The sequence below is a fragment of the Molothrus aeneus genome, chromosome 31 (assembly GCF_037042795.1).
Source record: "Molothrus aeneus isolate 106 chromosome 31, BPBGC_Maene_1.0, whole genome shotgun sequence".
Lineage (NCBI taxonomy): Eukaryota > Metazoa > Chordata > Aves > Passeriformes > Icteridae > Molothrus > Molothrus aeneus.
In genome coordinates, this window is record NC_089676.1 from 2,116,482 (window position 1) to 2,138,442 (window position 21,961).

The 21,961-nt window shown below is 53.9% G+C and overlaps 1 protein-coding gene across 2 annotated transcripts; it reads left to right on the top strand.

Moving 5' to 3' along the window:
- The first annotated feature begins 255 nt into the window (after positions 1-255).
- PLEKHO1 (pleckstrin homology domain containing O1) lies at positions 256-10,460 on the top strand. 2 transcript variants are annotated; one of them, XM_066568107.1, is made up of 7 exons: positions 256-519; positions 1,267-1,413; positions 7,442-7,582; positions 7,822-7,926; positions 8,668-8,769; positions 9,485-10,257; positions 10,336-10,460. In XM_066568107.1, the coding sequence occupies exons 1-6, from the start codon at positions 490-492 to the stop codon at positions 10,253-10,255; spliced, it is 1,296 nt and encodes a 431-aa protein (XP_066424204.1). In that variant the 5' UTR covers positions 256-489; the 3' UTR covers positions 10,256-10,257; positions 10,336-10,460. The 2 variants fall into 2 exon arrangements, with proteins under 2 accessions (XP_066424204.1, XP_066424203.1); XM_066568106.1 differs by having other exon boundaries at positions 9,485-10,460.
- Positions 10,461-21,961: the final 11,501 nt, after the last annotated feature.

Consider the following 21,961-nt stretch of genomic DNA (forward strand, 5'->3'; position numbering starts at 1 on the left):
ATTTTCCCTCTCCTATAAAGTTTCCCGGTGACCCAGAACACCGCCGGGAACGCGGCTATGCCCCGTTGGGGAAACACCATCCTAAACACCGCCCGCCCCTCTCCCGCTTTCCCCCCCCCCCACCACGGCCCCGTGTCCCCGCTTGAGTCAGAAACAAAGAAGAAAAACCCTCGTGGGCTGCGATTCGCCCCGTGCCGCGAACCCCGACGTCACGGGCGTGCGGCTATAGATGGAGCTCGGGAGCCCGGCGCAGCCCAGCGCAGCCCCCCGAGCTGCGGGATGGTGGCGGCGGGGGGGGACGCGGCGGCGGCGGCGCTGGCGATGGCTCAGAGCACCGGACCGGGCTCCGTGTAACGGGAGAGGGGCCCTGAGAGCCACGCGGGGCGAAGGCAGCGCGGATCCCCCCCGGCTGTTCCCCCGTGCCAGGAGGCCGCGGGAAGCCCTCTGCGACCCCCGCCCCAAAATCGCCTCGGAGCGCACCGAGGAACGATGAAAAAAAATAATAATTCTGCAAAAAGGGTGAGTAGAGAATCGCTTTCTTGGCTTGGGGGAGGGAGGGGGAGGGAGGCTCCTGGATGTTTTGGGGAATGGGGGGGGGGTTGGATCTTGGCTTGGCTTCTGCTCCCCCCGCGGAAAGCGCACAGACCCCCAAAGAGACCCAGCCCCTGCTCCAGGCCCTGCTGCTGCCGCTCCTGCCTCCCGCAGCCGCCACAGACCCCGCGTGATGTAGGCAGGCAGTTTTCATCTTGGAACACAAGGAAACGATAAAATCCGGAGGCACCATCAATCCCTCCTCGCTCTTTGCCGTGTTGTGTGTGTGCTGCACCCATCGCTGCCTACGGAGACACCTCTGATATAAACCGCCCATCGATTTCACCTCTTTGGATTAATTGCTGATAAAAAGCTCCGAAATGCCATTTTCACCGCATATATAAAACCCCAGCTGGTTTAAATTCCTCCCATCCCCCTCCTGTTCCCCTTTCCACGGGTAAATGCCCGTTGGATGAGGCGATAGAGACGCCGGCCTGGCTTATATAACCACGGAGAGAACCCTGCCCGCTCCTCGCAGCGTCCTCCCGATGCTGCTACTGCCCCAAAATCCCCGTGGAGTGACCCCGGGGAAGGACTCGGTCCCGGCGTCGGCGGAGAGAGGGGGAGACAAAAGTTGGGCAAAGAGGGAAGTGGGGTGGAGGGAGAAAAGGAGTGTAAAACCAAGAATAATCGCGGGTTTTTTCCCCCATTTTCTTCCCTCTCGCTTTGTGTTAGGGGAATCAGGATGGAAACCAGCAACCTGCGCAGCCGGAGAAGGTCGGCTGGGTGCGGAAATTCTGCGGGAAAGGCATTTTTAGGGAAATCTGGAAAAACCGTTATGTGGTTCTGAAGGGAGATCAGCTTTACATCTCGGAGAAGGAGGTAGGATCGGTTTCAGTTTCCTCTCCCATCCCCCCTTCCTCTCTCTTTGCATATGAAAGGCGCAGCCCCGGCCCTTCCCAGCGCCAGCCGGACCGAGGGGGTTCCTCGGGGGCTTCTCCTGCCCGGGGCTGGCGCCGGCCGGGGTCGGGGTCGGGGTCGGGGTCGGGGTCGGCTCTGCCAGCGATTCCCCAGCCAGCTCTGCTGGGAGACATTTTCCCAGCGTGGAGGCACGAAAGGATTCACTTAGCGAGAGTTAAACCCCTCCAACCTCTTTGCAGCAATGCCGGCTCCTTCCTTCCCGTGCCCGTCCTTGAGCCCAGCACTGCCTTGTTCCCAGCTGCTCACGCTCTGTTTGGAAATAACTCCACTCTCCCGGCTGGAACCGAGCCATTTACAGGTCGATCTCTTGGATTTCTCACGAAATTTCACCCCAGATCGACATCCTGGTGTAACACGTGCCCTGGCCCCGGTCTCCTTGCTGGGCTTTGGGGTTTACCGTGCTGTTGACATTGGAGGTAATCGGATGTGACTGTCAGGCTGAGGCAGCACCTGGCTGTCCTTGCACGCCCCCCCTGTGCTTTTTGTCTCCATAAATCCATCAGGAAGAACTCCCCAGGCCAGAGCCTTCCTCCTTCCCATGCTCTGTGACATCCCAGAGCTGCACTGGGCACAGCAGGCAGGGGGGTTGCTCCAACTCAGGGAATTTGGGATGAAATCCTGGCTTCTCTGGGTTTCCCCCCTCAGTGGAGGTAATTTCCTGACAGTTGGATCCCTGGCCCGGCTCTGCCTGGAGAGAGGAAGGGATAATTTGATTTAGGGCTAGTTGAGCCATGGATGTGGCACAGGCAGAGGGTCAGGGCTTGTTACAACAGAGAAGTGGCTTTAAAAAGTGGATTGAATGCCCAGGTCGTGCTGAGCTGCTTGCTGGCAATCCAGAGCTTGCTCTCATCAACCTCCTGGCTGCTCCAGAGCCAGAGAGAAACACAGGAACAAGCAATAGGTGTCCAGGTAGCTACAGATCAAATCCAGGTGTGCTGGGAGCCCAAGACAGGGATGAGGCTGGAGGGGCCATGCAGGGCCTGCTCTGAACAAGAAGCTCTTGTGCTTGTGTTTCAGAGAGGGAAAACCTCACAGGTTTTGAGGTTGAGGCAGCCCCGTGTGTGTGAGGGACCATAAATAACCTGCAGCAGCCTCTGCTGAGGCTTTATATGGAAGAATGTGTGGCCAGCAGAGATGGCTTCTGCTGCTGGAGTGTGCTGAGGTGACTCTGCGCTGGCCATGGAGGTGACAATGTGCTGCTGGTGTGCCCTGAGGTCACTCTGTGCCCGTGGCATCCTGGGGCTCTCATTGTGGGGAGTCCCCGGGGGTTCCTGGGGGCTCTCAGAAGGTGCTGCAGGGTTTGATGCCAACTTAGCAAAGCCAGGAGCTCTCCTGGACCCCAGGGAAGGGCAAAGTGTGGCTCCAGGCTCTGCTCCCACAGCACCTGCTGTTTCCTGGCAGCTCATTTCATGCTCAGCAGCTGCTCCAGAGGTGGTTCTGCAGGTGAAGCCACATTCCCAGCCCTCCCCACCACCTCAGAGCAGAAAGGGTTAAATCCCGAGGCTCCTGGAAGCTCCCCGGCTCTGTTAAATGAATTCAAACCAGACATTTATTTACTTTTGCCTGAATTTCTGCACCTGGGAAGCAGGGCAATGAATCCCATCTCCTCAGAGCACGTGGGGACAGGGAATTGTGTGTTCCACACCAGGATCCCCCTTGGCTCGGGGCAGGGCTTGATGAACTGCTCAGAGCTGAGCATGGGCTGAGGTCTGCAATGGGGAGATTTCCGAAATCCAGACTATAAAATCCCACCCATATCCACGCTGATTCCCCCTGGGAATCTGGGTGTTTCTCCAGTTGTCTGTCTAGGATAGAGCTGGCCTTGCAGGTCAGAGACCAGCCCTGATTATTCCATTTTGTCAGGAGAATTTGGGAATGCCTGCTAGGAGCCTCAGCTCCTCCCTGGCAGAGCCGGGTCTGTAAGGAGAGGAAATGCAGTTTTTCAGCCCAGCTGATGGCAAATGCTACCAGGGTGTTCGAGTGCTGCCCTTTGAAAGCTGTGGGACTTGTCTGACACCTCCCGAAATGAGAGCTCGAGGCTCTGGCCGTGCCCGCTCCGCTCCCCCACGGCTGCTGAACTCCGTGAACTCGCACCAAAATCCTTGGTTATTCAGCGTTTGGTCATCAGCCAAAGCCAGCTCTGTAGAGATGAGCTGCAGCGAGCTGAGCTCTGCCGAGCACACCAACACCACCACCACCACCACCACCTTCTTAACTCACTCTTGCATTCTTTCCCCTCGCTCCCTCCCTCCCCCCCGGGCCATTTCTGGGAATTGTTCCCCGTTCCTGGCCCAGCTTTGTCGCTGCCTGTGCCGGGGAGCGGCGGCCGAGCTGACCCAGCCGGGCTCGGAGCTTCCTCGCAGGAAGCCGGGGACTGCCGGGCAGCCGAGCCCGGTGCGAGGGGGATGAGGAAACGCTCGCTTCTCTCCAGCTTTCGTTTGTTTGCCACCAAAGGCATCGGCTCAATTAGCACAAGAGCACTCGAGGAGGTGCCGCTGGGGCTGGGGCTGTGTTTGCATCCTCGGTTCTCTAATGCTCCGTGGGGTGTTTGGCCTCAGTGAGCGCTGCTGAACACAGCACAAAGGGGTTTGGGGAAGAAATTCCTCCCTGGCACAGGCTGCCCCATCCCTGGAAATGTGCAAGGCCAGGCTGGAGGGGGCTTGGAGCAGCCTGGACTAGTGGAAAGTGTCCCTGTCCCTCCAAAGCCATGTCACAATTCGGGGATTCTGGGGGCCCTGTGTCCCTGGTAGCCTTGGTGGTGACTCTTTGGAGAAGGGATTGAAGCTGCCACCATCCCCTGATGGGCTAAGGGCAGTGTCCTGGCCGTGACAAGGACAGGACAGTCCCAGTGTGTCCCAGTGACAGCCTGGCTGCAGGAAGCTCAACCCCCTGCTGAATCAGAGCTGCTCAGCTGGAGGAACTGAAACTTTGGTTGTACCCTACAAGGGGAACTGTCTGTCCCCAAACTGCCCATGTTTGGGTATTTGGCTGTACAGAGAGTCTGGAGGTTTCTGGTTACATCCTGAGCCACACTTGACCCACCCCCCCACAAGTGTCCCATGGGTGTCTTGTGATTTTTTTGTACCTTCCTCATTTTTCTGTGTCCCATTGCAGCTCAAACTGCTCAAATCATCACCAAAAATCCCAGACTGGTGTGTCTGAGCATGGTTGGGCCCCAAAACACAGCCCTGAGCCGGGTCCAGGAGGTTTGGAGTCGCTGCAGGTCACAGCTTGATGAGGAAATTCAAACTCTAATCAATGAGAGACCCAAGGGTGGTTAATTAACCCAGGTCAGAGACCCTCGTGCTGCCAGTGCACTGCCATGAGCCTGGAGCAGCCCTTTGGAAGCACAAACCCTCTGGAGAAGGGATTTAGGTGCCGTGGTTGGTGTTCTGCCCCATGACATGCCCACATCCCAGGGCCCAGGGAGTGCTGGGTGCCCCTGGGGCCAGCCTGGGCAGGCAGCAGCTGCGGGGGAAGGAGTGCAAGGAGTGCAAGGAATGCAGCTCCTTCCTTGGATCCCAGCAGAGTCAGCAGTGTCAGCCTTGGCACAGGCAGGGGCAGCTGCCAGGGGTGTGTGATCTCATGGCTGCAGAGAAATGTTCCCTGCTCGAGGGGTGGGGGATGCTTCTGATTCCTTTTCCGTGCCTCAGTTTCCCTTCCCTCACCTGGCCACAGGTAGGAGGCAGGTGGAACTGCAGGGCAAGGTGGTTTTGCCTGCCTCGAATGGCTACAACTCAGCAATGCCAGGGCAGCACCTGCTGGGATTGATTCACCTTAATCCTTCCAATCCTGAGCTCCCCACAGGGCACAGAGAGCAGGACCCACCTGCTGGTGAGGCTCTGACATCCCTCAATTCTTAAACCCTTGGCACGGAGGGGAAGGAAAGACTTGCTAGAAACCATTCCCAGCAGGGAATGGTTTTGCCAAAATCAACCACCAACCTCTTGCTTCATCCCTTCCTCCTGAGAGCTGATAGCAGAGGCTGCTTCCTCCTGGGCACTGCCTGGGTGCTGGGACACCTCCAGCCAAATCCTCTTTGGAGAGGCCTGGAAGGTTTGATTTGGATGGCCCCAATCTCACTGAGAAGGTGGAGGAGGTGACACCCTGCAGATTTGTCACCCCCCTGTGACTGGGATTTCAGCTCTGGTGCCCACATGGCTCCTCAGGGGCTGCTTTTGTCCTGCTCTCCCAGAGAATGGGCTGCATGACTGTCCTCAGCCTCTCCCACCCCCGAGGCTGCTCTGAGCTGCCTCTCGTGCCACCACCTCCCTCCTTTTGGCCTCAGGAGCCTCCCACAAAGGACAAAAGAGCTGGCAAATGCCTCTGGAGTTGCCTTTCACCTTCCTTGTCCAGTTTCTCTCTCTGCACACTGGATGCTCTGTTACACGAGTGAGACACCCCCTGTTCTTCCTGTGCCCCTGGGATTTCTGTGCCACCACAGCCCAGGCTGCTGCTGACACTTTTCCCCCAGGAATGCCACTGTGGATGTTGCTTATTCCCAATTTTAAGCATTTTTAAGGGGTCACACACAGGAGCAGGATGCTCTCAGCATGGCCCAGTGCAGTGTCAGAGCCCTGGTGTCATTCAGAGGGGTTTAAAGGACGAGCTGCACCTGCAGGGTGTTTGTCTGAACCAAAGCCACCTGCTCTGTCCCGCAGCCTCCTGGGGATGCTCCTGCAGGCAGGAGGTTGAGATCCAGCTGTGTGAGCTCTGAGGAGGAAGGGGAGGGCTGGGGAAGCCCCAGTGACCCACATGAGCAAACATCTGGAGCTAAGGCTCTGCTCACAGCCACAGAGCACAGCTGGGGGCTGGGAGGGGGATCAGCTCTTCCTGCTGCAAATGAGCCGGGCAGAATTCAGCTGAGATTCTTGGAAAGAGGTGGATTGGAGGATGGGAGTGGGAAGAGATCAAAGCAGATTAGCAGCATGGGGAGGATGTGCAGCCAGACAGTCTCTGTTATCACACCCAGACACAGGGGATGTGTCACAAGCAGGAACCAGCTCGGGGATGGCAGTGCCGGTGATTGTCCTGTGGATCCTGGGGACACAGGCAGGATGAAGGACAGAGGGGGGCTGTTGTCATCAGGCAGGGCCAGATGGTCAGTTTATCCATGGCCCTGGTTAGGAAGCTGGTTTAGTCACCCTCTTTGATTAAATTCTATGGAAGAATCATAGGGAGTTCCTTCAGTGCTTCCCAAAACTGTGGAGGAAATGTATGAGATGGGGTGGAGTCCCTTCAGGAAATCCAAGGGCTCAGACCTCAGCACCATCTGCCTTCCCAGCACCCGAGGTACACACCCTGCACCACTGAGGCAGCCTGGGATGACTGGCTGGAGTGGGATTAAGCAGATGGATGTAGATTTGAGCCTGCTGCAGTGTCTGTGATGGACACCCAAACCCTAATTCCTTGTGTTTACCGTGGAAGAGCAGAGCTTCTCTGCTGTAGGAGTGGGATTGAGGGAGGGCAATGAAGAGGAAGGGTACAGACAGCTTTGCCACATCCCCTTTGCTCCAAGTGTCCCTGAGGGATGGCAGTCAGGGGTCAGCATCCAGACCCCCATGTGCCCCTGTGACCCTCTGCAAGCTCCATCTTTCACCTGAGCCTCTGTGACCCTGATCCATCCCATGTACCTGTCACACTGTGCCAGTGCAGAGTGTTGGGGACACACCTGGAAAATGGGAGATCTTGTAAAGTGGTCACTCAAAAGGACTCTTGAAAGGACATTGAGCCTGGCAGCTCCTGCACTCTGGAGGTAGAAGAGGCAGGAATTAACCTGGCAAAGAGTGATTTTCTTGCTATCCTTCTAAACATGCCCCCTCATTCCAGAAGAGACAAATCAAACCCCTCATGTTGAAATCCTGCTGCCTGGAGCAGCAGAGTCTCTGTCTGACATCTGCAAAGCTCTAATTTTCTTGCTGTTTTGCAGGTAAAAGATGAAAAAAACATACAGGAAATGTTTGATCTGAGTGACTACGAGAAATGTGAAGAGCTCAGGAAGTCCAAAAGCAGAAGCAAAAAGAACCACAGTAAATTCACCCTTGCCCACTCCAGGCAGCCTGGAAACACGGTACGTGGGGCTGGCCCAGATGCAGGCAGCCCAAGAGGTGGCTCCAGGGGTGGGCAGGGATGTGGATGGTCCTGGGGGATGCAGGGAAGGCAGGAATGGGGGTGGTCCTGGGGTTTGCTGTGTGGGGAAATCAGGGCTGGAGGCTCAGCTCTGCTTTGCCTTCTCTGTAGAGGCCTCCCACTGACCAGGGACCTTCTCTGTGTGAGTTCCAGCACTGACCTGACTCCCTCCTTTTGTAGGCACCAAATCTGATCTTCCTGGCTGTGAGTCCAGAAGAGAAAGAATCCTGGATTAACGCCCTCAACTCTGCAATCACACGTGCTAAAAACCGGATCTTGGACGAGGTGAGTGGGATTGACCCTGACTCAGCCCGGGTAAAGGTTTGAGGCTGTTTGGGGATGCATCCACACAAAGTGTGGCCAGCAGAGCTCATCCCCCTTCTCAAGGGGAGGGGTGTGGAAGTCCCAGTTACACAGAGCAGCTTCTGCCAGGAAAAATAACAGGGCAGCCCCAGTTGAGCCTCCTGGAGGGGACACAGGGTGTACTCAGAGCACCAGGTGGGCTGGCAGAGGCAGGCCAGGGTGAGCATCCCCACACAGTTTCCTTCAGTGGGAAGGAGAACCTGCCTGGAACAAGCTGTGCCCTGGCTCCAGGGCTGACTCTCACATTAATGTTTCATGGCAACCCTTCCTCAGCTCAGACCTGTCTCAGATCTCCCATTCACACTCAGCTTCCCACAGCACCATGGCACTGCCAGGAGGCTCTTTCCTCTCCTGGATGGCCTGAAGTGAAGGAAAACCAAGGTCAGACTATGGGAGAGGTTTTAGAGCAGGAGGCAGCACAGCAAACACCCGGAGAGATGGCTGCCAGGAGAGCCTGTCACAGGAATCTTTGCAAACAGGTTCAGTTGTCAGGAATGACTTGAGCAGATGTAATCCCACCATGGCACAGAGCGGAGAAACACTGGGTCACTTCCAAGGCTGGACTCCACTCCCACACCTCATTCCCTGCCAGCCTCCTCTCCTACAGCTCCAGGAGCTGGGAATGGCTCCTGTTCCCTGCTCACAGCCTGTGTCACCCTGCAGGTCACCGTGGAAGAGGACAGTTTCCTTGCCCACCCAACACGTGACAGAGCCAAGATCCAGCACTCCCGGCGCCCTCCCACGCGGGGTCACCTCATGGCTGTGGTAGGTATAACCAGCCCCAGACACCTGCTTGGGTCAAATTCCCCTGGAATTGTTCCATTTGTAAGTGGGGTTGTTGGTAGGTACAACCAGCCCCAGACACCTGCTTGGGTCAAATTCCCCTGGAATTGTTCCATTTGTAAGTGGGGTTGTTGGTAGGTACAACCAGCCCCAGACACCTGCTTGGGTCAAATTCCCCTGGCATTGTTCCATTTGTAAGTGGGGTTGTTGGGAGCTCCATCCTGCCATGAGGACAGCTCAGGGTCATCAGTTTGGGTGAAATTCCCCTGGCATTGTTCCATTTCTAAGTGGGGTTGTTGGAGCTCCATCCTGAGCTGAGAGTTGCCATGAGGACAGCTCAGGGTCATCAGTTTGGGTGAAATTCCCCTGGCATTGTTCCATTTGTAAGTGGGGTTGTTGGGAGCTCCATCCTGCCATGAGGACAGCTCGGGGTCATCAGTTTGGGTGAAATTCCCCTGGAATTGTTCCATTTGTAAGTGGGGTTGTTGGAGCTCCATCCTGAGCTGAGAGTTGCCATGAGGACAGCTCGGGCTCAGCTCTCATCCTGTGCTCTCGTGGACCTCTGCACTTTAAGGTCCACCCCTGGGCTCCGTCTCTGGGTGAGGGAGCATCCCCCTCCCTCCCTGCAGTGCACACACCCCTGGAAGCAGAGACAGCCATTCTGGTGCCAGCTCAGCTCTGCTTTCTGCTCCTGCAGGCATCTACCTCAACCTCTGACGGAATGCTGACCCTCGACCTGATCCAGGAGGAAGACGCCTCTCCGGAGGATCACGGCACCTGCGAGGAGAGTTTCCGCGTGGATCTGGACAAATCCGTGGCACACCTGACCGCGGGGCGGCGCCGCTCGGACTCGGAGAACACCAAATCATCGGAGAAAGGGCGGACAGGGAGCCTCCCCCGACAGGAGGCGGCCCCGTGGGACAGAGCCGGGCAGCGCAATGACTCCTTTGACAAAGGGACCATGTACACACCGCAGGTCCCCAAAAAGCTCTCACACTCAGAAAAGAATAAATGTGCCTCCATGGAAGAAATCCTGTCCCGACGGGACTCTTCCACACATCGGGCGGTGCTGAGGAAGGGGCTGGAGGCTCAGTTTGCCTCGGCAGAGCCGGAACAGCTGACCCGGATACAGGAACTGGTTGCACTGAAACTGGAAAAAACTCAGGAACTGCTGACAGAGGTGAAGGGCTACGGGGAAGGCAAGAAAAAGACCAAGGACTCCAACACCAGCACCACCATCACCACCACCTCTTCTTCCTCATCATCTTCTTCCAAGTCGGACTCTGAAAGGATCCTGCAGGAATCTGAGAGGCTGCTGGGGGAGGCTTCCTCCACCTGGAGCCAAGCCAAGAGGGTGCTGCAGGAGATCAAAGAGCTGAGGGACCTGTACAAACAGTTTGAGCTGCAGCAGTCAGACTCCAAGGCCAAACAGAGCTCACAGTCGCAGTTTAGGAAGAGCATGATGTGAAGGCAAGCCTTGGGATGGGAGGGAGGGACTGGGAAGGGCGGCCATCTGGTCTTTTTTTTAATTATTATTATTATTTACAGTGTTCAAAAGAGTGAAAAGGTGCCTGTTCTCACCCAAATTTGCTTCTCAAAGCTTGGACCCTTCCTTTCCTCCATCACATCCCCGATGAATCAAGCCAGTGTTCCAATAAATCAGTTGCAGTTTATACCTCCTTTGGAAGAGCTCCCTTTGCACTGCAGCTCCTGCCATGCTCCAAGGACAGGAGCAAGTTCTGCTTCCTGGAACTGCCCATGTCTGCCTGGAGCATCTGGTGGGGTGGAGCTGGATCAGCCCTGGCGTTGCTGCTCTCATGTCTGGGCTGTGCCCCAAACTCTCTTTCAGCAGGACATTTGCCCTGTTCCCTCTCAGAAATAAATGACATTAAAAGGTGAAAAAAGGTGTTCATCCCCACCACTGCCTGCAAGTCCCCATCACCCAGGAACTCTCCTGAAGATGTGGGAAGTTGTGACCATTGAGGCATTTGCTGGGTGCAGCTCTCAGAGCTCTGTCCTGGCACAATCTCGGGGCTGGCAGCTGTTATTTTGGGGTGCTGCCCCCTCCAGAAGGGCAGCAGTGACACAATCCATCTCCACGCTGATCCTGAATGCTTCACAGCCCCCTTGGCCCCGAGCAGGGGGAGGCAGCAGCGCTGTGTCTTCCCTTCTGTGCAACCACAGGATCAAAGCCTTGGATTTGACAGCCCACACAGGCAGCTGGGAGGGGTTTGAGCTTTTCCATTCTAATTTCTCTTTTTTTTTTTTTTTTTTTTTTACCTTTTCTTTGAGCTGAAAAGTCAGGGGGTGTGTGTGGGAGCCAGACACCACAAGCCAACGGCAGTTTGGGTAGGTTTGCTTTGCTCTCTCAGGTGTCATAGTCAGACAGCAGCAGGCTCTGCTTGGGCTGCCCAAGATGTGAATCAGCCCTGCTGGGAGGAAAGCTGAGCCCAGAGCAGAGCTCAGATCATCAGCTCAGGCTGGCTCAGCTTTCCCACCCACCTGCAGGACATGGCTGTGGCTCACAGGTTCACTCCTGGTAACATCCAACTGTTCCTTGTGTTTATAAAAGGAAATCTAATTCTTTTACCTACATGGCAAATAGTCCACAAGAATATTAAACCCACAGAGTTACTTCCTGGTCGTGGTTAATGTTTTCTCTTTCCTGGCTGTGATGACAAGATTTTTCTAAATTAAAGGAAAAATAAAACCAAACTCCCAAACCTTTCTCAATGAGTTTGGGTTAACCAGACTCCAGTGATGCTTCCAGGGATAACTTTCCACGTTGATGAACTGGATTGCTTCACAAAGTTTTTTTTGCAAGGAACCACTGAACCACCATTGTGACCTGCATCCCAGGTAGTGCCAGTCCCACACCAGCAACTCTCCTTGGATTTTGCAATGCTCATTGCCATGCAGAGACCTCTGGAAGAGCCAGCACACACTGTGGCAAGGGCTGAAAGGAGCTGGTGCACACCTGAGCAGCCCTGCCCTGCTCTCTCCAGGGAGGCCCTGAACTCTTACAGGCACTTTTGGGGATCTTGCCTCTCTGCTCACCCTTCAGTTTTCCCTCCCCTATTTCCCTGCTGCCTCCTGCCGGCCCCCTGCCCTCCCAAAGCCTCTGGCGCGGTGCAGGGAGCCCCGGGGAGCTGCAAAGCCAAGGGCAGCACAGAGGTGGCTTTGTGCATCGCCCCCTGGCCGGTGGCTCTACCCATGCGGGAATAACAGCGCACAAAGGGGCCGCGGCGGCCCAGCAGTGCAGCAGCCGTCTGCCGTGCCCAGAAAGGGCTGCTATTGTCCACTGTGGCAATTACGGAGGGGCCGGAGACAAAACATCGGCTCGTTACAGGAATACAGAGCGCCCTGGCCGGGCAGTGCACAGCAGACAAGTCTGAAGCCTGATAATGGCCAAGAATTCTGGGTTCGGCCCAACTGTGCCTTGAAAACACGAACGCGGGGCGGGGGGGGAAAGGGGGCTGGGAAGGGGATTTCCCATTACACTACAGGGAGACGGGATTGGGACTGGATTCTTAAGATGTAGGCAAAGCGTCTCCTATAAAAATAGCTGCAATTTGCTCAACACATGCCGAGGAGTGGGCAAGCGTGCGCTGCGCTCGTCAGCTGGCGCTCGGCTCCTGCGCTCCCTGCCTGCTGCCCAGCACAGCCAATCCCCGGAGCGCTCCCGCTCGCAGCCAAATAAGGACCGCGGGCCGAGGATCCCCGGCTGCACGCGGCGCTCAGGAGCCCACCCACCCTCCCAGCCAAAGCGCCTTTTTTGGATTATTTTCTCCTTCTCTGCTTCCCAAGCTTTAAGCAAACCCCCTCCTCCCTCCCTCCCTCTTCCCTCCCTCTCTCCCTCCCCTCCATCCTCTGCCTTTCTAAGGGAATTAACAGAGAGACACCTTAGGATGGAATTCTTGGGAAGGAATTCCTCCCTGGGAGGGTGGTGAGGCCCTGGAGCAGGGTGCACAGAGAAGCTGGGGTGGCTCTGTCCCTGGAAGTGTCCAAGGGCAGGAAGGACAGGGATTGGAGCAGTTCTGAGTGTCCAAGGGCAGGCTGGACAGGGATTGGAGCAGTTCTGAGTGTCCAAGGGCAGGAAGGACAGGGATTGGAGCAGTTCTGAGTGTCCAAGGGCAGGAAGGACAGGGCCTAGAGCAGTTCTGAGTGTCCAAAGCCAGGCTGGACAGGGATTGGAGCAGTTCTGAGTGTCCAAGGCCAGGTTGGACAGGGATTGGAGCAGTTCTGAGTGTCCAAAGCCAGGCTGGACAGGGATTGGAGCAGTTCTGAGTGTCCAAGGGCAGGAAGGACAGGGATTGGAGCAGTTCTGAGTGTCCAAAGCCAGGCTGGACAGGGATTGGAGCAGTTCTGAGTGTCCAAAGCCAGGCTGGACAGGGATTGGAGCAGTTCTGAGTGTCCAAGGGCAGGAAGGACAGGGATTGGAGCAGTTCTGAGTGTCCAAGGGCAGGAAGGACAGGGATTGGAGCAGTTCTGAGTGTCCAAGGGCAGGAAGGACAGGGCCTGGAGCAGTTCTGAGTGTCCAAAGCCAGGCTGGACAGGGATTGGAGCAGTTCTGAGTGTCCAAGGCCAGGCTGGACAGGGCCTGGAGCAGTTCTGAGTGTCCAAGGGCAGGCTGGACAGGGATTGGAGCAGTTCTGAGTGTCCAAGGGCAGGAAGGACAGGGATTGGAGCAGTTCTGAGTGTCCAAGGGCAGGAAGGACAGGGATTGGAGCAGTTCTGAGTGTCCAAGGGCAGGAAGGACAGGGATTGGAGCAGTTCTGAGTGTCCAAGGGCAGGAAGGACAGGGATTGGAGCAGTTCTGAGTGTCCAAGGGCAGGAAGGACAGGGATTGGAGCAGTTCTGAGTGTCCAAAGCCAGGCTGGACAGGGATTGGAGCAGTTCTGAGTGTCCAAGGCCAGGCTGGACAGGGATTGGAGCAGTTCTGAGTGTCCAAGGCCAGGCTGGACAGGGATTGGAGCAGTTCTGAGTGTCCAAGGCCAGGTTGGACAGGGATTGGAGCAGTTCTGAGTGTCCAAGGGTAGGAAGGACAGGGATTGGAGCAGTTCTGAGTGTCCAAGGGCAGGAAGGACAGGGCCTGGAGCAGTTCTGAGTGTCCAAGGGCAGGAAGGACAGGGATTGGAGCAGTTCTGAGTGTCCAAGGGCAGGAAGGACAGGGATTGGAGCAGTTCTGAGTGTCCAAAGCCAGGCTGGACAGGGATTGGAGCAGTTCTGAGTGTCCAAAGCCAGGCTGGACAGGGATTGGAGCAGTTCTGAGTGTCCAAGGGCAGGAAGGACAGGGCTTGGAGCAGTTCTGAGTGTCCAAGGGCAGGCTGGACAGGGCTTGGAGCAGTTCTGAGTGTCCAAGGCCAGGCTGGACAGGGCCTGGAGCAGCCTGGAAGTGTCCAAAGCCAGGCTGGACAGGGCCTGGAGCAGCCTGGGATAGTGAAGGTGTCCCTGCCCATGGCAGGGGTGGACCTGGATGAGAGGCAAAGTCCCTCCCAAGTCCCAACCATTGTGTAATGAAATTATTCCATGAAACACTGGCACCCAACACCCTGGGAGGAGAGGGCTGAAAACCCAACAAACCCCACAGGCTCAGACACAGCTGAGCCCACCCCAGAGAGGTCCTGCTCATGGAGCACATTTTGGGGTGCAGCCCCACAGATCAGCCCCATGGCTGCCCTGAGTTTCACCCAGGGCAGCTCTGGAGACAAGAGGAGCAGCTGCAGAGTCTCTGCAGTGCTGAGAGGCCTCTGGAAAGCAGGAGGAACTGATTAAGAGGCTTTTGGTGGCTTTAAATAGAATTTACACTTGGAGGAAACTTTCACACTGCTGCTGGGTGGCAAAACTGGGGTGTAAAGCAGAAATGGGTTCGTGTTGTTCCAGGAGCAGTGGGCTATTCTGCAGGCTGGAATTCCACCTAACAAAGCAGTCCACAGCAATAAAACTGGGGTGGATAAAGTCCATTTTTTCCAGCAGTTTCCAACCTTGGAAAAGGCCCCTAACTCCCAAATGGAGCAGGAACACCAGTAAGTCATGGCAGAGGGTTCTCAGGCTGAGGAGGGGGTGGATAAAAACATAAATACAATTTATCCTGCTGTGCAGAAGGATTTCTTGGAGTTACTGATGGACAAAACTGCAGAAATGGTTGCTTATTTTGTTATTCTGCAATAATGCAAATGCCTTAAAAAGAGAAAGTAGGATTTGTGTCCAGAGGTGGCAGGTGGGAAGGTACAGACCCTCCAATATCCCAAGTGAATAATATGTTCAGCATACCCTTCTAATACTAACAACATCAATAATAAATAAATAATAAATAGACAGAATAAATTGCCTGGGATCCCAAGGCACTCTGCTATGTTATCAGAGCTGGGGGCATTCTTTCCTAGACATCTGTGTCAGCAGCTGTAGAAATGCCACTCACACAGCCTGACCCTGGCCCTCATCAGCTTTTACCCCCATGGGACAATCAGTTTGGACTTTTGAAATAAGATGGGAAATGTGCTGCTTCCTACCTTGGAGTGCTGCAGGATGAAATCTTCTTCCAGGTCCCTAGAGAGGAAGAGACATCAAATAGTTTGACCCACATTCACAAGAATAATTATTGACTTAACAAGTTCCAACTGGGGTTTTCAAATTCAAGCTCGGCAAGAACAGACCCACTTCCCTAAAAAAAAAATAAAGAAAAGGGGAAAATTCAGGAGTTTTGAATGCCAGATAAACCTGTGTGCAAAATGTATCCCTGGAATAAGCACATGTGGGGATTTGGGCACCTTCCCTCTCTTTAGGAAGGAATTCTTTGGTGAGATGCACAGTGCAGTGCCTTGGATTTTTTTTTTCCCCTAAATCCAATTTGAGCTGTCAGAGTTCCTCATCAGGCTCCGAGATCCCCACACTCCTCTCCCTGAGTGGCCAGAGGGGCTGGTTTGACACAACACCTGCAAAGTGACACCACAGAAAAGGTGAATTCCTTCCTGTTGGAAGTGTTTCCTGAGCCTGGGCCAGGAATATCAAATCTCTGCTTTCACACACTGCTGATTTGTTTGATTCTATAAAATGTCCTGAGGGACTGAAAAACTACAGTGATTCTTCCACTTCTTTAATTTGTAATGTGTTTAAAAATTTATTGCTCTGTTTTGATACAAATCAACCCAGCTCGGAGGCAAGAGAGGATTTTAAAAATCTTTTTAACATTTGGAAATGCTTGGGAGAGGCCAGACCAGCCAGAGTTCAAGGGGCAGAGCTCAGCCCCCTCCTGACACCAGTGGTTTGGGAGTTCTGCACTGAAATGGTGATTTCTCCTTCCAAACCCCTGCCCTGGGGCTGAGGGCTGGAATAAAGAGCCCATACATGTAGGACAGAGGGACAGAGGGACCCATTGAGAGCTGGAGGAATCTGTGCCTCCCTGGCTGCTACTGGACAGCAGGCAAAGGTCTGGCACAGACTGCAATGAGCCAGTGGAGATGTGGACATCATTATTTAAAGGACTCTCAACAAATGGGCTGAGTCATTGATGACTTTGGGCTGGAAGAGAGGAGGTTCAGATGGGGTTTTGGGAAGGAATTGTTCCCTGTGAGGCTGGGCAGGCCCTGGCACAGGCTGTGCAGAGAAGCTGTGGCTGCTCCTGGATCCCTGGCAATGTCCAAGGCCAGGTTGGACGGGGCTTGTGGGAGGTGGGAGGATGGAAGAGGATGAAGAAAAGCTGAGAGCAAGGGATCAATGTGTGTGTGCCCCCAGGCTGTCCCTGGCACTGCCCAGGGCTCTCCTGCCAGCTGCCCCCAGGCCCAGCTCCGCTTGCCAGGGCCTCTGTGCTTTGTGCTGCACCATCAGGCACTGCTGGCTTTCTCCAGAGCAGCCTCCCTCTCTGTGCAGCCCAGTGCTTCTCCTCCCAGCCCACTTGCTGCTATATTTAATCTGAGCACTGTCTACCTTTCTGCAGAGCTAGCTGGGAGTCATTCTTCCTAGAAATGGTGAGGTGGCATTCAGAGCACTGACAGCTCCTGGAAAGGGCTGCTCAGAATTCCTTCCTCCTGCCTCTCTTGTCCTTTATGGGTCACAGGGTCACCCAAGTTAGGTCTGCTGGCAGGGCACAATCTGGTGAAGTTCAATAAATCAGAGCTCTGCCTCATAAAAATAACATGTGGCCTCTGGATGTCAAATAGATCCTTTGGAAAATCAGTTTCTCTCTCCTTGCTCAAGTCAGATATTTGCTTGCTGCCCATCTGCTCCCTCCTGCCTTGCAGGGAAGAGTTCACCCAGCAGCTCATCAATGAGTGCAAACCACAGACAAATCTGGCTGAATTTTTGTTTCTTCATGGGCACAGCTCATCCTTGCCGTGACCTGAGTCTGTGCTTCCTCAGGCAGCTCGTGAGCTCAGTTATTCCTCACTTCCCAAAACCTCACTGCCTGCATTTTCAGATGTTTTAAAACCAACTTCCCTTTTTACAGTGCCTTTGAAACACTTTTCTGTCATTTTCTTACTGCTCAGCACTTTGGGAATGTTACATTACACGGAAAAGTTATCTCAGGGGCTCAGCCCCCGGGATTTGGGCCTTCCTGAGTTATGGAAGAACAGGATCAGAGTGTAACAATGAATCCAGAGCCTGTGAGGCAGGAAGAACGGGGCTGGTGGCTCAAATGCTCTGCCAGGTCCTTGGGGCATGGTTTGGGATGAATCACCCTGTTCTGTGTGCCCTCACCCCATGCCAAGGGTGAGCAAGTGCTCAAAATAGGAAGAAGCTGCTCCTCCCTTGCAGGGGAGCTGCACCCTCCTGTGCCAGGGCCAGGATTCCTGCAGGAAGGGAGCTGATGCCACCTTTTCAATTAACTGACGGTGCAAGTGACAGTGAAGGAAATATTCAGCATTCCCTGGCACAAAACATTCCCTAAGGTTTTCATTTCAAGGGAAAACACAAAGCAGCAGCACCAATTTAGCTCCAGAGGGGGAGAAGGGAGACTCCAAATGGGAACAGAGCAGGTGCTCAGTACTGGGTAGAGCAGTGAGGGTGCCAGGGAGGAGGGAGCAGGGTAAGGAGGATTGTGAACATATTTACAGCCATCTGGCACCCTGAATTATCCAAACAATGAGGCTGCTTGAGCAGCCTCGCTGAAACACAGAGAGGGAAGGAAGGAGTTTGTTTGGGCAGAGGATCCTGAGGGCTTCGTGATTTCTGGAAATGTTTTCTATCACTTATAAAATGATTGATGTTACTGGAGATGTAAGGAAATGAAATCAGAAGGAAATGGAAGAGCTACACCTCCTGGCATTTTTCCTTCCAGGTTTCTAGAAATCAAATCATATTGGGAAATCTTGGTTTCTTGGGAGGCAGCAAGAGGGATCAGAAATGAATCAGGAGAGTTTGAAATCACCAAACTTCCACAGTACCCAGTGCAAAGAACAGCACAAACCCACCAAGTTCAGTCAACTCCAGCCACGGATTTTCTGTATTTTCCCTCTTTGACTCCTTCCTGTGCTTAACAAAATTCTTTTCACTCTTCTACCTGCACGCTCTTGATAATCCCAGCGCACCACAACTTGTGCGGGGGCTTTGCCTCCCAGCACCTCCTGAAAGGAGCCGCTTGAAGGAAGGAGTCGCTTGGACCCTCAGGGCTGGAAGGCAGCTCAGCGCCCGCCGCTGGTCGCGCTGTGCCCTCTAGCGCTCGTTCTGCCCATGCAGGGCTCCCGCGGTCCCCGGTTCACCGGGAGGATCGGGGAGCGCGTTCCTCCGGAGCCGCCAACGTGGGACCGCTGCGGTTACTGAAGTGTTTCCCTTCCCTCGTGGGAAGGAGGGGCACGGATTGACAGGAAAACTCATCCAAGAACCTGCTCCCACACCCCAGCCAGGCAGCCCTAACTCTGCTCCAGAGCTGCTTGATTCACACTGGAAGCACATTTTTAGAAATCCACGCGTGTTGGACAAAGAGTGGTTTGGGAAGTTTACTAAAGCACTTCAAAAACTTGCATTGAGATGCACGTGAGAATTCCCAAATTTCACTAGTTTGTGGGCATTTGATTATTCCTGTTTTCTCTGGGATTCCTCACTCTGTTCTAGGGAATGCTTTTTGATCTGGGAGTTTTCTTTGCAGTGAGAATGCTTAAATCCATATAGAAATTCTATAGAAGCTTCCAGTGATTCAGAACCCCAGAGCAGAGAGAGGTGAATATTCCTCCTCCTTCCCTTCCTCCTGTTGCTTGCAGAGTGATGTGGTCTGTGCAGGGATGTGAATGAGGAGGAACTTTGGGTGACTGTGGGAAATTAAGGGCTCTCTCAGGAATAACCTCATTAATTTGTGTAGCATGGGAATGTAAGAGATTTCATCAACATCAGCCTTCCACCCGCCAGCTCTGCATGACTGAGATGGAAATAGCCCTCAGCAGATCATCAGAGAAAAACCATTCTCATCTCCACAAGCCTGTGTTCAAAGCACACCTCAAACCCAGAACTGAACAGCAGAAGCTTTTGGAGCAGGAGTAGGGGGTGGGTGTGAGCACAGCCAGGGTTTGGCATTAAAAAGTCAGCACTCAGTGACATCCTTAAAGACATTTCTGACTTACACAAACAGGGCAAGACTTGAATTCCCAAGGCTGATCCTCCAGCTTTGGGTGTGGATCCCCCGACAGTGATGCTGATGAAAGAACAGACTGAAGATGTTCTGGGTTTCCAGGAACACAAATTACCCAACTCACTCCAACTGGGTCTTGCTGTGACACGGGAGCTCACTCAAAACACACGGGGCGTAGGAGAAACACCACAGCACACACTTTAAAGCAGAATAATTATGACTCATCATGGTGATGAAGCTGAGAGACACAGATGTGATTCAGAAATGAGTGCAGAAAGGCACTTGCTGCAGGGCCGCTTTCATTTCAATTCACCATTAGCCAGGAGCTCCCTTCCAGCTTCAGATTCCTGATTAAACATGATTCCTGCATGTCCTCAACATGGCCAGGGACAAGGATGTGCCCAAGGCCCTCACAAATGGCCAGAAGGTATCAGTGCTTCACCAAAGCAATGCTCAGGAGCTCTGGCTGGCTGCTCCTCAGTCAGCACTAGACTGTTTTATTTGAATTAACTCCAGTCCAGAAGGAAATGCCCCTCAAACACCCCGTCTGAAGATGTTACATTCACACAGGAGAGATCAGCTCCTTTTCCAACATGAACCCACACTCTGGGGTCAGTTTTTTCCTAGAACAGGATTCTTTTCTGAGTGCCAGGAGTTCCCAGTTTTAATGTGTCCTGTGGTTTTCTGCTGGTTTGCTGTTGTGGCCAAACATTTATTTTTGGATTCTCCCTCATTTGTGCCAATTAAATTACAAGCAATAGGAAGGACTTCCCTTGGCTATTTTTGGGGGGTCATTTTTTATTTTATTTTTTTTTTAATGAGACACACTCAGAGCAGAAACCAAGCATACTCTGAACTGCAATTTTAAAGTTTAAAACCAGAGGAGCGCTCCCCAACAGGAATTTCCCAAGCCCAGGCTCTGCAGAGGGACATTTTCTATGTCCTGCTTCAAGCAGCTGCTGTCCCTGACTCTTTCTGTCCCATCCCATGGGTTTTGGTACCCCGGGGGGAGTTGCATTCCTGACTCTCCATTTGTGCCAGTGATCAATGAGCAGAGGGAGGACACGAGTGTGCACATCTAACGTGACAGAGCAAGCCCTGGCACAACGGAGAGGCTCAGAAATGGATAAAAATAATTCAAGCATCCTTTTTTTTACCTCATAAATTCGGATCTTGTTCTTCGCTTCAGACCTTTGCAATGGGTATGACCAGTGAAACTGGTGTATTTTTAGCATACAGCAGCTCTGCTGCCAAAATCAACAACAGCTCTGTTTGCTGGAAAACGAGGCAGTTTTCATTCTGAGATTTCTCATTACTCCATCGTGCAGTTCAAAGGGTTTTACAGTTTTCTCCAAAGCCAAATTCCTGAATTCATGGGATTCCACGAGAATGTTGCCTTGCCCATTCTCACATAAAAATATAGATGAGTAAAGCTGATAGCGAGCTGCCTGCGGGTTAGGCACTGAGAGATCCTTGGGGTTTATATCCTCGGCAGCATGAGGTTTTTAAAATTAATTTAATTTGAGGGAGAATAAAGTGGCGAAAAGGCTAACTGGTCATTATGGAAAGTGCAGGAATAGCAAGAGATAGTTCTAGGAATTCTTGGTCACATTTCACACGAAAAGAAACCTCTCTTTTTTGGAAGTCTGATCTGTGGGAATCCCAGACCTTCACTCTCCTGACCCAGGCACCTTGGTCACAAAAATAACCCCAAATCCCTTCAGTACTGTGGCTGGGTTGAGTTAACCTGGAAATGGGCAATGGGATGTAGGGATGTAATTGAAAAAGGGGAAGATTTGCCTTGGAACCTGCACATGTCACACTGCCCTGCAAAAGCAGGAGCAATTTGGGGGACATTAGGAACTACATGGCAGCAGGAGCTGCTTTAAAACACACACTTTGGAATTCTCTTGCTACTGGGCTTAACTAAGCAACCTGAAGAATTTTATGAGGAATTTCTTCCTATTTTCACCCGGTGCATTTGTACTAAATCCTGGCTGAATTTACCCTTCCTCACGCCGACGCTGACAGCCACCTTCAGCATCACGATTTGTATTTTCGGGTTTTTTCTCCACTTGCCCTCTGAACCGCGCTGTTTACACATCACCGCAATGAAGTTTACACAACCTGAGGGAAAAAGCCTCTCCTGAAGGCTTTGGGGTGGAAATGGAGCATTTCAGGGAGGAAGAGAAGCTGTTTTGGGGGTGGAAATGAGACTTTGGGGCAGCTTCTCCCTCACCGCCGCCGTGAGGGGCCTGAGGGGCCGTGGGCGGGGCGCGGCGCGCGCGGGTGGCGGGAAGGCGGAGGGGCGGAACTGCGGCAAATCTCAGCCAATCAGCGGCGGGGTCGCGGCTCGGCCCCTGCTGGCCGCAGCCGGGGAGCCCCGTGGGTCGCGGTTTCCCGCGCTCGGGGGCCCGCGCGCCCCCTCAGGAGGGTGCCCGGGCTGGGGGAATGGCGCCCCGAGCCCTGAGGAAGGAAAAGGAGGGGAAGCAGCACCGCTGGGAGGGGGAGATAAGGGCCGGGAAGGGAGCGAGAAGGGGTACAACAAGACAAAAGCCCCGGGAGGAGAAGGAGGAGGAAGGAGCAGGATGGAGGAAGCCGACCGCCGGCACG

What these genes read in the sequence shown, in the direction of transcription:
- PLEKHO1 (XM_066568106.1), top strand. Translation starts at nt 490, where the DNA reads ATGAAAAAAAATAATAATTCTGCAAAAAGG. An exon ending in TTTACATCTCGGAGAAGGAG is followed by an intron (nt 1,414 to 7,441) that starts GTAGGATCGGTT and finishes GCTGTTTTGCAG; the next exon opens with GTAAAAGATGAAAAAAACAT. An exon ending in CCAGGCAGCCTGGAAACACG is followed by an intron (nt 7,583 to 7,821) that starts GTACGTGGGGCT and finishes CTCCTTTTGTAG; the next exon opens with GCACCAAATCTGATCTTCCT.